Source organism: Primulina tabacum, chromosome 6 (assembly GCF_025594145.1).
Source record: "Primulina tabacum isolate GXHZ01 chromosome 6, ASM2559414v2, whole genome shotgun sequence".
Classification (NCBI taxonomy): Eukaryota; Viridiplantae; Streptophyta; class Magnoliopsida; order Lamiales; family Gesneriaceae; genus Primulina; species Primulina tabacum.
In genome coordinates, this window is record NC_134555.1 from 329,349 (window position 1) to 344,652 (window position 15,304).

The 15,304-nt window shown below is 36.1% G+C and overlaps 2 protein-coding genes across 2 annotated transcripts; one reads left to right on the forward strand and one right to left on the reverse strand.

The window, feature by feature from the left end:
- Window positions 1-251: 251 nt before the first annotated feature.
- LOC142548399 (uncharacterized) lies at window positions 252-5,438 on the forward strand. The gene is made up of 11 exons (XM_075656689.1): window positions 252-675; window positions 1,057-1,144; window positions 3,427-3,518; window positions 3,605-3,723; window positions 3,894-4,009; window positions 4,091-4,218; window positions 4,307-4,393; window positions 4,601-4,661; window positions 4,753-4,793; window positions 4,880-5,000; window positions 5,144-5,438. The coding sequence occupies exons 1-11, from the start codon at window positions 329-331 to the stop codon at window positions 5,201-5,203; spliced, it is 1,260 nt and encodes a 419-aa protein (XP_075512804.1). The 5' UTR covers window positions 252-328; the 3' UTR covers window positions 5,204-5,438.
- Window positions 5,439-5,677: 239 nt separating this feature from the next.
- On the reverse strand, window positions 5,678-13,118 carry LOC142548329 (uncharacterized). The gene is given in 14 exon segments (XM_075656632.1): window positions 5,678-6,048; window positions 6,050-6,139; window positions 6,226-6,413; window positions 6,503-6,561; window positions 6,661-6,770; window positions 6,884-7,356; window positions 10,889-11,105; window positions 11,306-11,416; window positions 12,190-12,282; window positions 12,409-12,460; window positions 12,535-12,632; window positions 12,700-12,764; window positions 12,860-12,937; window positions 13,008-13,118. Coding segments are annotated over 14 exon segments (1,788 nt in total). The 5' UTR covers window positions 13,063-13,118; the 3' UTR covers window positions 5,678-5,949.
- Window positions 13,119-15,304: the final 2,186 nt, after the last annotated feature.

Below are 15,304 nucleotides of genomic sequence, written 5' to 3' on the forward strand. Positions count from 1 at the left end.
AGCATCCATAAATTTATTACATTTGGATCAATGGATTTCCAATACATAAAATTCCAAATGTATTTTTAGAAAAACATGACCATAAATTTCAACTTAACATTTTATTTATGTATAGTTTAATATTAATTTAAAAAAAAATCCAAATTTATCCAATAATTGAAATATAAATTTAAAATTTGATGTGATTTTTTTATTAACCGCATAACTATAATCGAAATTCATAAATTTGTTTAAAACGAAGAAACAAAATACCCTGTAGAAAGGTAGTGAGTGTATAATGTCTCAAGCCACAGCCGTAGATCCAACAGCCGGTATTTGACTATATAGAATGGCAGCTAGGAAGAGAGTTCCACCAGCCACAGATGCCGCCAAACCCGACGACGGGAGATCCAATTCCGAAACCCCACAACCAGACCCTCCACTTCGTCCTGCTAAATTGTCTACGATACTCAAATTTTTTGCAGTGTTTTCGATCCCATACTTCTGTTTGATTTTCTGTCGCTACAACATTGACTACGAACTCAAAAAATCGATTTTGATCAATGCATTCGTCAGCTTGTTAGGGTTTTTTATTACGATTTCTATGATTCCCGTGGCTTCGAAATACGTTCTGAGAAGGAATTTATTTGGGTATGATATCAACAAGAAAGGTACCCCCGAGGGATCCATCAAAGTGTAAGTTAAATTCACTTTTGATTCTTTGTTCCATTTCGGGGTATCTTAAGGGTTTTGTGTGTATACGTATTGTTTTGGGCGAATTTTGAAATGAGTTTGAATATTTTCTTTTAACTTCTTTTTCTCTTGATTTTGGTTTATATTCTAGATTGGCTGTGGCTTTTTATTGTGCTTGGTATTATGCATGTGTCGATTATTTTTCCTTTGGTGGGAAGCAGGCGAGGTGTAAAATTAAGATAGAGAATTTTGAGCAGGGGCACAAAATTCTTTTCTTTCTTTTTTTTCCTAATTAAAATATTTATGTTTAAGTCAGAATTTGGTTTATATTCTAGATACCTTGGACTGTTCTTACTTTAGTTGTTAGTATTTGATATGATGCAGACCTGAATCTTTGGGCATTGTTGTGGGGATAGTCTTTCTAGTGGTGGCGATCTTGTTTCAATATTTCAACTTCACCGCAGATTCAAATGTAAGTATAAAATCTGGTATTATATGCATTTTTGCACTCTGTGATATGCCTATGCTGGCATGGTTCGCCGGAACGGCCGTTAAACGGTCGGAACGGCCGTTGCGGAACGGGAACGGTGACCGCCGTTCCAAAGTTCCAGGGCAAAGCGGTGATTGTTTTGTAGCGTTGTTCTTCGACGTTTTAGCGGCGATTAAACGGCGATGCGGAACGGAACGGCGGAGCGGAACGGGAAATGTGGCAATAGTTGTGGTTTTTAGTATAATGTCTTGTATATTGATCCAATTATTGTGAGGCCACTTCCATTAGAAAGATAAGATATAAGGCTATAACTTTCATGTTTTGAGTTTTGTTCAAATCATTAGGGAAGACGAGCCAAAAGTGGCCCGAAGTTTATCAAAATTATTATGCAACACAAGATACTGATCATGGTTACCATCCTGGAATTGAGGAACAACGTCGTTTCTTGGAAAGTTTATCAGAATTCTCTAGTGCTAGTGATAAAGAACATTCAGCTAATTCTACTCAACCATACATGGGTGTCGAAGAACATATAAGATGTCTTGGATTGGGGGGAAATCGACAAATTCAAATGACAGATAATTATGGATCGATGAGTTACAATTGGGACTCTCAGCATGTTGGGTATGATCCGACTGCATATCAATCAGGTGGATATGGATATCAGGATAATTATAATTCTAGACACGATTCTTTTGATAGATCATTTGATTTTTCAACATCTGGTACACATGGAATTAGACATCGTGGATTTGATTATGGGTCGTCTCAATATATTGGTGATAGATACAATGAATCTTCATCATCTATATGTGGTGTTGGATGTCATGGTCCCGAGTATAGATCTTCAAGTACAGCTGATAGTTCTACTGTGTATCGTGGATTCAGATACTATAATTGTCGTGACGAAACACTATTACAAAATCAGTCATCCCATTCTAATGATCTTTCGTCATCTCAATCTAATAAATATCCCTATGGACAATCACGTCAATATCCAAATGTTCGAAATCAATTTAATCTACGAGATACTGATGAAGAATATAACAATGATTTCGCTCCTCCGTGTCACTTTTCATGATATTAGCTTTGGTATGTTATAATTTTTAGTGTGTATTTCTTATTGTGTTATTATTGTAAAATAGTTTTGTATTGATATATTAATTTGTAATAACTTCATATATTTTATTTTTTTAGTATGATGTAATTTATATTTAAAATTTTTTACCAATTTTTTGAATTTATTAATTTTTTTATACAAGCGTTCCGCAACCGTTCCGCAACATAACATTGGAACTGGAACGGTAGTTGCCGTTCCAAGCACCGCAACCGTTCCGGCGAACCATGTGCTGGAGCATGGCACTCTTTATTATTTTGATTTTAGTGTATTTGGCAACACTAGAAAGCTTCCTTACTGTTTCAATTGTTTGTTCGTAGCAGATTGTTCGTAATTGTTAGTAAAAACACATGACCTGATGAATGAGAAAGGGCGAGTATTATCGCAATTATTAGTGAGTGAATGACTACCAAAAAGTCGATTGGTTTATTATTTACCGTGCCAAGTTACAATATTGAGGGTATTTTCATTTTTCAAAATTTTCTAAATCTTTATAAGGGGCTTCTGAAGATATAAGAAAAGACGCAAGTTTGACTGGTTGAATTCTTCCATGAAAAGATTTGAAATTCATATTGGATAAAACAACAATAAAATGAGGGGACGTGGCAGCATATTGTGGATCAGTTATGAAACTTTCTGAAGATGGAACTTGAAGAAATTTGGCTAATGGCATCAGCATATTAAAGTTATGGAGTTACGTATATTAGTGTCAGTATGCTGATTCACCATGATTATAAAGTAAAAAAATATACAATTTTTTTATAATTACAAGGCGGGATTATCAATTATGCATATACATTCCTAAAAGATTTTCCTTTTCTATTTAGACATACTAATGTTCAGCAGCATAAATGGAAAATAGAGATATGATGGTCTTGGTGTTTAGGTGTCTCATAGAAACTCATCAAAGACATGAAAAGATTGTGACTTGAAGAGCTAGGGAATATCATGTACTTAAATCTGAGACATTATAAAACTAAAGTAGATCTTATGTCTGTGTCAAGGCTTATTTTCTTTAACTTACATATCCTCTGTTTCCTTTTACATTTAACAGTCAATTTTTTTATTTGTTTTTCCATTTGATTAGTTTAGTTTTAGTACGTTCATATATTCGGAGCAGTAACATGTTGCCTTCTATTATGATAAGTGGCTTGTTGAATATAATGCGGCACTTGCGTCGATTTGCTTCATGATGCTTCTTGGATTTGTTGATGACGTCCTTGATGTACCTTGGAGAGTGTGAGCGTCTCAAATCTCATCTGTATTAATTTCAAATTTACTTCTTCGGTGGATACTTATTAAGCTTTATTAAATCCTGAAGACAGGAAACTAGTTTTGCCATCTATTGCAGCTCTTCCGTTATTGATGGCGTATGCTGGACATACAACTATTGTTATACCAAAGCCTCTTGTTCCATACATCGGATTGGAGATTATAGATTTAGGTAAGATGTTTTCAACAATATTTCTTTTGATACCAATTGCTACGAATAAAAAAACGGGAGCCATTTTTTGGTGGATTTGGTTTTTTTTATGCATATAACGATATATTTGAAATTTTCCATAGTTTGTACTCGTGTAACTTCCCTTTGTTCATTTTCTTTTCTGTTGTCAGGATGGATATATAAGCTTTACATGGGGCTCTTGGCTGTATTTTGCACAAATTCAATTAACATTCATGCCGGCATTAATGGCCTTGAAGTCGGACAAACAGTTGTTATTGCTTGTGCTGTATGAAAGAAGTATTTTTTCATTATAATTATAATAATCAGTTCAAATTTTTGTACCAAATATGACATATTTTGATTTCAGATCTTGATACATAATGTCATGCAAATTGGGATGGCTACTGATCCCGAGCACAAACAAGCACATGCATTCTCTATCTATCTTGGTCAACCTTTACTTGCCACCTCTTTAGCCTTACTTTCTTACAACTGGTAATGATTCTAGCACTCTTTCTTTAGGTGCCCATTAAGATTAATATCTGTGTTGTAACTTCTGTGTATGTGCTTGCCTTTATGACAGGTATCCATCTTCAGTTTTTGTTGGTGATACCTACACGTACTTTGCTGGAATGACCATGGCGGTTATTGGCATTCTAGGCCATTTTAGGTCCGCTACTTCATTTTTGACTCCTGCATTATAAGACAAATTGATCTAGGGAGGCATGCTCGATGTTAAGATATGACGCAATCCGCTGAAAAATTATTGAATGTCAAATGATTCTAAGTTCAAACAGATGAAAGGACAGGCACTTTCTGTTTACTCAATTTACCAGTTTCGAAATTTTAATTTGTTCCCCTATTAAATTGTTTGCAGTGAAACACTTTTGATATTCTTCACTCCACAAGTTCTCAACTTCCTCCTTTCGCTCCCTCAGGTTCTCTCTCTCAAACAACACACACAAAAATTAGGCAATGGTATGACAAGAAATGCCAAACAATGTGTTAATTCCTACTTACTTTTTTCAGCTAGCTGGTATTATACCATGTCCTCGGCATCGATTACCAAGGTTGGGTGTTACTTAGTTTCCCAATTATATTAATTTTTTCTCGCCTTCACTTGTTATATTAGATAAACTTCACTTGTTATACTCAGGTTCGACCCGAAGACCGGTCTCTTAACGGGGACAACTGACGGAACTCTAGTTAACTTATTTTTGAGACTGTTCGGTCGCAAGTCAGAGAAATCTCTATGTGTTCTACTTTTGGCATTTCAGGTAATATTCTAACAAGTTTCTTGTATCAAGTCAATAAGCGCCTATTCTCTCTTATACTTTTATGAGACTGCGCCAATGACAAAATTTACTGCTAATTTTTGTTTCTTCTTCAAAATTTACTGCATGGTTTGCGTGATTTGCAGGCCATTTGTTGCGGCTTCTGTTTCTTGTTGCGGTGGTTGCTCACAGGCTGGTATAAATAAACTCAAATCAGTGTGAGAATTTTACGTCAATGCCCACTCTCTCTTGTATGTCGAACCGATCCGAACCAAATTTAAATATACAGGAAAATGAGTGCTTTCCTTGTGGTTTTTAGACCAAATACATGGAGTAGCTTTGCTGGCCATATAACTTTAGTAGCATAGATAAACTTCTGAGCTGTGTGCTCTGTTTCTTGTCATAGCATACTGTTTAAATAAAAAGGTAACATTATCCCTTGTTGCGTCAAATAAAAATTTAAAACTGTTAAAACATATATAACTAAATTCTGGTACATATAGGAGAAAGTTGTTCTCAACAAACAAGTTTTTTCAAAAAAAAACATATATTCAAAGTCTACTGGGCCATAACATATAGCTTGGAATTCATTATCATACGAAAGAACCAACAATATCCTTTCATATATGATTACTGTTAATCACTGTTTGAAAGAATCGTTGAACCGCATCATAGTGGTTACACGTCTTCATAATTTTTTTATTACCAAGACATATTATTAGATAAAAAACAAGATTATAATTAAATCATACCGGACTCCTATAAAAGTTTCCTCCCATTGTTTAAGTTCGAAATACCGTATATTCCTAAGCTATTACTTGTAATTTTAATATGGGAAATAAACCAAGCGCTAAACTTGCTTTTACACGTACGTATTTTCCACCACTAATTTCTAAACATTTTCTGGACCACAAAACCATGGGCATTTCCGCAGAGCAATCATCAATATAAGTTACAGGGATTCTGCGAACTTTGTCGCTTCAAGATCAAGTTCTTGCTTCATGATGCAATTCATAAACCAATCCATGCTAAATGTCAAGATCCCCATCTTGACTGGCTGCAAGGACTTCTTCCATGTCTTCTTCGCATGACAAAAATATTGTTTTCGATATATCCTCTACTTCATCTGATTCTCTGATCACCTAAATTTTTCCAAGAGAATGAAGCAAGTATTATAGTTGCAGTTCATGTCATTCAATGCCAAAAGAAACGGTTAGTGGTGGCTTACATTTCCTCTGGCCGACTTAACAATGGCTGAGAGGGTACTAGCTGGAGGTTGTACATGAGTTGCTGGCCATATATCAAGACCTTTAAGTAATGCTTTGGGATTCGCTTTAGCTCTAAACATTGCAAATTTTAGCTCGCATCTGTACTTAGTTACATAGTCATCATCTTTCAGAATAAATGGCATTTCATCTGCATAATCAGATGAAACCGAATTGTGTGCCAGCACTAGATAAATGGGCGTTAAAATGATTCTGGAAAAAGTTGGACTTGTAACATACCTACGAATCTACCCTTTCTGAAGCTTTCTTTCAGCCATGCAGCGGAGATAACCCAGCATCTGCATTTAGTTCAACAAGTTTGTATATCACAGACGAACACAAGATATAATTATATAACTGTAGCGCTACATTATATCTCTTTTAGAGAGAAGCCAAACCCTGAACAGAGAGCAATGCAAAAGTTAAATGTCTTTCTGGCTTCCCCTGAAACAACATGAGTGCTTTCACTTCCATTGGAGGTAACTACTCCGCCCATGTCTTCAATTATCTATATGAAACAAGACATATTGGTTCAAAATAAATATCACGCTATCTTTTTCCTGGCCAGAGACGTGAATCATTAGAATAACTATAGTAGTGTATTAGCAGATTAGGTGGTACCTTGGTAAGACTTAACCTCTTATCATCATCAGCAATGTTCATGAGCATAATTTTGATACATTTTTCCGCTTGTGGGACTAACAGGCAGCTATGATCATTGATGGACATATTTCCTGCTCTACATTCTTTGTATTTTCCGCAAGTGCTTTTACTCGCGGAATTTGCTACTGAAGAAGCTTCAGGCATAAGTTTGTGTTCGCTGAATGATTTCAGGTTTCTATCGTGGAAATTCACTATACTTGCATCACTTGTCCAAACAGGACATTGAGAAGCCACTTGACAATCATTTGAATGAGTTCCCTTAACTTTTTTAGACTTCAGCGACGAGCTGGAAGTTTCCCATATCCGTTTCTTAGCTCCTTGTACTGAACCAGAACAATTCTCCATGTCAGTTGCACCTCCAGCTTCTCTTACTCCATTGGTATTAGCCACATAACGCTTTGCAATGGGATGTGAATCAACGTTTGGACAATCTATGACAAAAATAAGGTAGATTAAGAACATAGCTGAATTTGAAAGGTAAATGGTAAAACATTGGGCCATAGAATGCAGCGCACAGCATAAACTCAGCTATCTTAGAGCACTGTTTTCGTGTAAAACATAATTGCACTTGACTAGAGATAAAAGTACAAACCTTTCAGGGTGCATTTGGATAGAGGTATTTGGGTTTGTGAGGAGACTTCAAATCATATCATTGAAATGACTAGAGGAGCCGATTTTTTGAAATTAAGCAAAAAAAATATTATGGGACCAACAAAAGGGATTTCAAGTCCTTGATCTTAATACTGAGCCAAATGGATATAATAAATTTGAGATATGAATTTAAAATCAAATACTTTCAAACCCACTTATCCAAATGTCTCCTTAAGGAACTCACATATCTTAAAAATGATGAAAGAAGTACAAATGAAATTACTACCGTAGCTCAGTACTGTGCATGAGATACCCCATTTACTAAGCCGGAATTTTTAGTTTTTTCATGAGCTACCACCTCCCGTACATGGTTATCAGCACTTCAGGCCAGTTCCATTTGCTTAGACTACTAAGCTCGTGAACTCAAGGACAAAGGACGCCCTATTTAGTATAACGTAATAATGTATATGTAATGCCCGAGGATTTTGTTATTATAATCTGCAATGATTTGTTGATAATTGATGTGATTTTAGACGGAACGGATCGGACCGAAAAAGCCGGAAAGAAGATTGGAAATATGTGCGAGGATGAGCCCTCGCGCATATGCGCGACCCAGCCGGGCGCATATGCGCGAGGTAGGCAGAGAACCTTGCGCATATGCGCGACAGGACCCGCGCATATGCGCGAGTATGGCAGAGAACCTCGCGCATATGCGTCGGGCGAGGGCGCGCATATGCGCGGGCTGCCGTGAAGATACGTGCCGAGAAATAGTGTCTCGCGCATATGCGCCGGCGGAAGTCGCGCATATGCGCGAAACGTGCAGCTTATAGATCGAGCCACCTAGCCTTTACATGCATGATATATATATCAAAAACGAATTTTGGCCTTCAGAATTCAGAAACAAGAACGAGGGCTCCAAAGAATCTTCAAGGTTTCATAGCTCAATAATTATGATTTTGTAAAATCCGTCCGTCTGAATTTCAATCCGACTTCAGTACTGTGTTCCTATCGACGAGAGCTTCAACTGAACGTAAGTTTTATTGATTTCTATTATGATTTGAAAATATGATATTGAAGGAATCAGATATGATTCATATATGGTGTTCTTGCGATATTAGACATCGTATAATCGAAACCGGATTGAAGAACAAATACCGTATGAAATTGTTATGATTTTCAGAGTTGATTTGATTGTGATTATACCGATTTGATATCAGAATTGTGTTGTTATCGATTATGAGATGTTGGGATTGATATCTGATTGATACTGTATTGCTGGGTATACTGAGATTGTGCAGTTATGCCGTTGAAAACAGAATTTGATTGAGTTCTAATTATATCCAGTATTAATTTGAGTTGTATATTGATATTATACTCCTCGATATTTTCATTGCCAGATTTAGTATTGACAGGCTTCGAATTCAAGACTTCGACAGAGCCAGAAACTGACGAAAAAAAGGTATAAATCAATGTTGATCTGGGATTGCACAACTCGAGTTTGATTTAACTTGAGTTTCCCAAAATCACATACTTAATTGTCATTGCCTCGATATGTTGCAATGTCTGATATTGATATGCTTATTCTATTGAGTTATAGTTAAGCATATGTTATGTGAAGAGTCATGGGCGGATGGATGTGCCTAGTCTTTGGGCTGATGTGCCTAGTTTTTGGGCGGACATGCCTAATCTTTGGCGGAGATGCCAAGTCTTTGGCAGAGATGCCAAGACACCGGACGTTTGGTCATATCGATATTGCTTAGGAGTTGAGTGACTTCTATCGCGGAGATTCGATATAGAGAGGACCAAAGTCCGTAAATAAGAACGTACCGCCACCCCGATCGGGAAATTAGGTGGGAATACATGTCAAAACGGGCTGACGGGGCGGGGCGGGGCGGGCCAGCCCGCCATTTTGGCGGGCCTCTAAATGGCCAACCCAGCCCAACCCACCTTGGGCCGCGGGCTAGGCGGGCCAACCCGCTTATTATTTTTTTAAAAAAATAATAATAAACAGTATTAAAATAAACATAGAAGAAAAATATATTTCAGTCAAATATTTTCATAAAAACTTAAAACATTGAAATAAGACATTGAAAGCATACAACAATCAACATAATACATAAAAAAAATAAAGTGTTTATTCTAATTCACACAAGATTTCATCGTACACATGTACTAAAAATTAACTCATGTAATATTATGTTTTCAATAATACAGATAATTACTTTATTTACTATATTATTTTGATAATTCTGGATTAGTTCGAGTTAAACATTAAAAAAAGGGAGGGGACTGAAGAGTATAACATCTTCAAAAAAAAATAGAAGCATATAGATTTTACCAGAGTGATTGAAGTTAGGCACATGAGAAAAAATAAGGAAGAAATAAGAATTTTTATATAAAACTTAAAAATATAAAATTCTACCCTAATTTGGCGGGCCAGCCCGCAACCCAAACGGGCTCAACCCATTTGGCCCGCAACCCAAACGGGCTCAACCCGTTTGGCCCACCTCCAAACGGACTGCTATTTTATCAACCCAACCCGCTCAATTTTATGGCGGGGCGGGCCGACCCGACGGGCCTGACCCAATTTGACAAGCCCAGGGAGATTGTTACGTTCTTATTCAGATCGAGATCCCTAGATTAGGAAAGAGTCGAGTCTGAGATGACGAGTCCAGAGTTTATTTACAGCTTTATATCGATTCATATCTTTCAGATTTTGATTCATGTTATTGAAATTTGTTTCATGCTTTTATACATGTTCATATGATTGCATGTATACGTTGTTTATACTGAGAATGTATTTCTCACCGGAGTTATCCGGTTGTTGTTGTGTTTGTATGTGTGCATGACAACAGGTGAGACGGGATCAGGGTCAAGAAAAAGGATGAGAGATTACAGTTAGTGTGGAGATTCGGACCCAGAAGTAGAATAGGCTTCAACACTTGACATATAGTAGTTGAACCCTAGTTTGATTTTAATGTAATTGTACAAGATTTGTACTTTTATGTTGATGTTTATATTAGACTGATTTTATTATGTTCCGCACTTGTATTTGAAAAAAAAAATTTAGACCCAGTTTATTAAATTGATCCAATTATTCCCAAGAACGATTAAGAAATGAATTAGCGTCCGGGTCCTCACATTATAACAAATTTGGTATTTGATATACTAAATATAAGCAACCTTTCCTGGGTAAATATGATTATAAACTTTAATATACATTGTGAAGATGGAGAAAAAAATCAGAGGTAGAAACATACCCTGGCATTGAAAATTGGCAAAAGACATGTACCGTAATTGGAAAAAATTTCAAGTCCCAGTTGTTCAGTTTCAGAGTATCCACTCCCAGTCCATTGAAGATGTTCTACTTGCAGGGTTCTTGGACGTGTGTCATGTTTGTTAACTCCGGATGCTTCATTTGTCGGGGTGGCAACGAGAGATCCATAGCTTTGGATGAGCTATCCATGAAAATATGAGATGCCATCAAAGTTGAACCAGTAGGAAAGCATAATGCCCGCCAAACACCAGCTTTAATAGGAAGTTTGCAAGCTCTTTCCTTTTTATTCACCTTGCCAATCACCATGAACCCCTGCATATGACTTCAATAAAAAAAGTATGCAATTGCACATACACATACTGATTTTTTAAACAGAGGCAATAAAAGAGAAGCACGATGTTGTGAAAAAGCCATCCTTCTCAGACCATGCTTTGCTTCTACTTGAGTGCAATCACCTTAGAAATTTTTTCCACAGTCATGACCCAAATTCAAACTCGATATCCAACACGAACCTGTTTGATCCAAAATCCTTCAGATTCTCTGTCTCCCCAACAGAGTAAGGTGCAAACACCTACACTCCGCAGCCTTTCTTTCAATTCCAAGAATATTAAACTGCCAATTCCCTGATGTTGTGAGGGTCTTCGAAGCCAAGGGGAGACTCGAGGGACAAAAGTATGTAAGCTGATGAAACCTTTGTACGGCCTCAAACAAGCCTCAAGACAATGGAATATTAAGTTCGCTTCAATCATGAGAGCTGCTGGCTTCCTTCAGTCGAAGCATGATCATTCCATGTTTGTTAAGAAAGAGCGACAGGCTGTTACTATCCTATTGGTGTATGTAGATGATATAGTGATCACAGGTAATCACCAAGGTTCAATTGATGCATTGAAAAAGCATTTACACAGCCATATCAGAATCAAAGATTTGGGAACTTTGAGATATTTTATTGGCATAGAGGTTGCTCGATCCAAGAATGGCATATGTTTGAATCAACGAAAGTATGCTCTAGAACTCTTCCAGATTAATAAAGAGAGCTTCAGAAAACTGGTGATGATTTTCACCACCAATTCTCGTGTTATGGATTTGATCTTCGTATTCATTTTCAACACCTGAAATTCCATCGTTTATCAGTAATTTCAATCCAAAAGCCAAAATGTGAAAAATACATAACAATGAGCATAGAAAACCTAATTCGGCAAGAGCATACAACATTTGGAAGGAAAAACAAAAGCATAGGAAGAGCTGGATCGAGAAAGTATGTGTTATACAATTCGGATGCCATGTTACTATATATATTTATTTCTACATGTCAGTTAACAACACATGTATCTCATAGACCATAGTCGAGCCCAGTTACTGCTAAAAGTTAAACAGGGGAGGAGATAACGCCTAGAACCTTGTTTTGGAAGATTGAGCTAACAGCCGCTAGAGGTATTTCAGCATATAGTGTATCAGCTGGAATTATTTGATAAGTAATCGCTGCAATGACCTGTTTAAAAATACGATTGAACTGTAAGCAGAGTGCATCCAATTTTTGCAGTAACATCTTCATAGGCAACAGAAAAAGCAAAACTGGAAAGTTTATGGATTGCAAGTTGCAACCAATGCAACGTACCTCTCCAGGCTGGTTTACATCCTTGGACTTCATTATTAAAGTACAATACTTCCTAGATAAAATAAGGCAACATTCGATAGTTAAAAGAAAAAATAAAGGAGCACAAGAATTTGCAGGTCTCCTTACCCATTTGTAACCCATCTTTGAAGAAACATGGATTCCTTTCAAGTATTAGCAGCATAATTCAATGCAGTTAACTCCTTAGTGTAAAGAGAAAATGCTTCCTGAAACATCAATTCAAATAATCATCATTGGTGTGAATCATATGCTTAGAATGCCGTACTTTTTTACCTGAACAAGGGACCTGCTATGGCTTTCAACATCGGTTGGTTTAGCTAGCACGAAATAATAGCCCCCTGGAAAGATAGAAAGGGATTTTAACACAGCATGAATATGATTACCGCAACAAAAAGATAAAACAAAACAATTAAACTAGGTCGAAATCAGTTACCAAATGTTTGAATTCCGCCAGCCTGGGGATCGGAATCAGATGTAAAATTCTTCGCTTCCATTACGACCTGACAATTTCCTGGGGGGGAAAGAAAGATTCAAAAACTGCAAAGTGGGCGTAAACAGAAAGATTGGTAGGTTATTGGTACCGATTGAGAGAGTTGAGGAACGAAGTGAAGAGCTTCTTCTTCTGCTACGCGCCATTGGAATTCATCCAGTTGTTATAAATTTTAATACTGGCGGGAAATATGATATTTTTTTCAAGACTTTTACGTGATATAATAAATAAAATGTTGTAAAGTTCCAAATTCTCTAGAAAAAATACACGTCTAATATAATAGGTTTGGGCCTTCAGCTGTCGTCCATATTATAATCACGCTACGGCCCAACTTCTCTTATATTTGGGCCTGTAAACTTCAAATGGTTTTCAATCAATTTTACAGGTTCGACGAATTTTGGATTTTCTTTGGAAAATTTATTTTTAAAATATAATAATATATGTAGCAGTCATTACTCACTATATTTTCCGACTTCAACGGCTACAAACCTTATAAAATACGACGCCATATTAGAAAAAACAGTAGCTACCATCCAATCATACATGATAACGTTTTTTTTATATTGGAATATGAAGATGTCAAGAAACCTTCACATGATATGACAATAGCAGTTACCTAGACCAGACATCGCCACATGTTGATGTTTGATTAGCATACATCTTGATGATAACCTTGAAACATCTATTATGATTAGTTAAAAACATAATTAAATCTTGTTTGTGGTGTTCTTCAAATCTTGATAACTGACATAATGTTGCAATAACAAATTGAGTTGAGGTAAATATTTGACATTCTTTTCTTAAAAATGATTTTGTCATTGTCTTTGTATTTTGATTTATGACAATTCTTCAAACAATAACTACTTCTTACAATAAAAGTACTATAAATTGAAAGAACAATAATCAAAAAATAAATTATACTATCTTTCAAAGAAGGAAGTATAGGATAAGGCACAAATGAAAGCAATGTATACAAAAAGTCTGATGATCCAAAAATAATCAATAGTTTCTAGTTGTCTTGGATCATATATTTATATATCACAATTATCAGGGACATGTTGTTTTCTCGAATAGGTGTCACTTTATCTAAAAATAAGATGAAAAGCGTCAAGAGACATCATTTAGATGCAAGATATTATTAAAACTCGTAATTTTTAGTCAATCAGCGCCCCCAAGCGCCTAGGCACTATTTTACAGGCGCCTGGGCACATCTTTCACGACATGAAAATTCCAGGGCACTGGGCGCCTCCACTGCACGACAGGAGACGCCTCTCATGTGGTCTAGACTCGGCGCCTCCCCTGGCTCCCGGTACATTCTTTTAAGTTTTTTTTTTTTTTGTTTAATTTTAATTCATTGAGTCTTAAAACATTTCAACAGTCCCCCCACATTAATAAAATTAATGCATGAATGCATATGGTGTTAAAAGGAGTGTACAAATAAAATTATTGTATTATGATATGTGGTTTCTGATATTGAACCTTCCTTAGAATAATGATATCGAATTTTATGGGCCACAATGTAAACTTGATGTCTTGAACTTCTTGGCGATTTATGTAACACCAGACAACAATATATACACAATAACGTTCTTACAATTTCCATTTGGTTCTTGATTGGTTGTGTCCGTTTTGGTCATATGACACTTCTTGGTTTCATATGTGTTTCATTGAGACGGTCAGTCCTTACACTTACATACATGGTTTCTTTTTAAGAGTATGCTATCATACTCTTCCTTTTACATGCTAAGGAATCATTAAAAGTCCAATATTTAACCTCACTATATTCGTAGACTTCAACACTCATTGTCCTATGAATGATAAAGGGAAGAACTCCTTGGTGTTAACTCAAGTTTTCATAATTTAATTATCACATTGAATCAATATATTGGGATTTCCAATCAAAAAGATTGGGTTTTCACTGTGAAAATATTATTTCATAGTTTTTAAAATTATTTCTCTAGACAAGTTGTATATCTTATCTCTATTTGATTCTTTTGTAAGCACGCCAATTTATCTTTTGATTTAAAACAATCAATAGAGATAATTATATTTGAGATCAATTGTGGCACTATGTCATGTCTTCGATGAATATGTCAAGACCTACCATTTTAGATGCTTTTTTTGCCCTTGCAATTTCCAACTGATTGTCTCAAATGTCTCATTATTGCCGACAATATTATCTTCCAACATGGAATATAATCTAGAAAGTTGTAAAGCCACTCGGTTTCTTTCACTGCTTTATCAAGTGCTATGATTTCAGATTTCATTGTCGATCTAGCGATGCAAGTTTGTTTAGATGACCTTCAAGAGACCGTGCCACCTCCGATGCTAAATACATAGCCACTAGTGGGTTTCGAATATTTGGTATGTGAAATCCAATTAGCATCA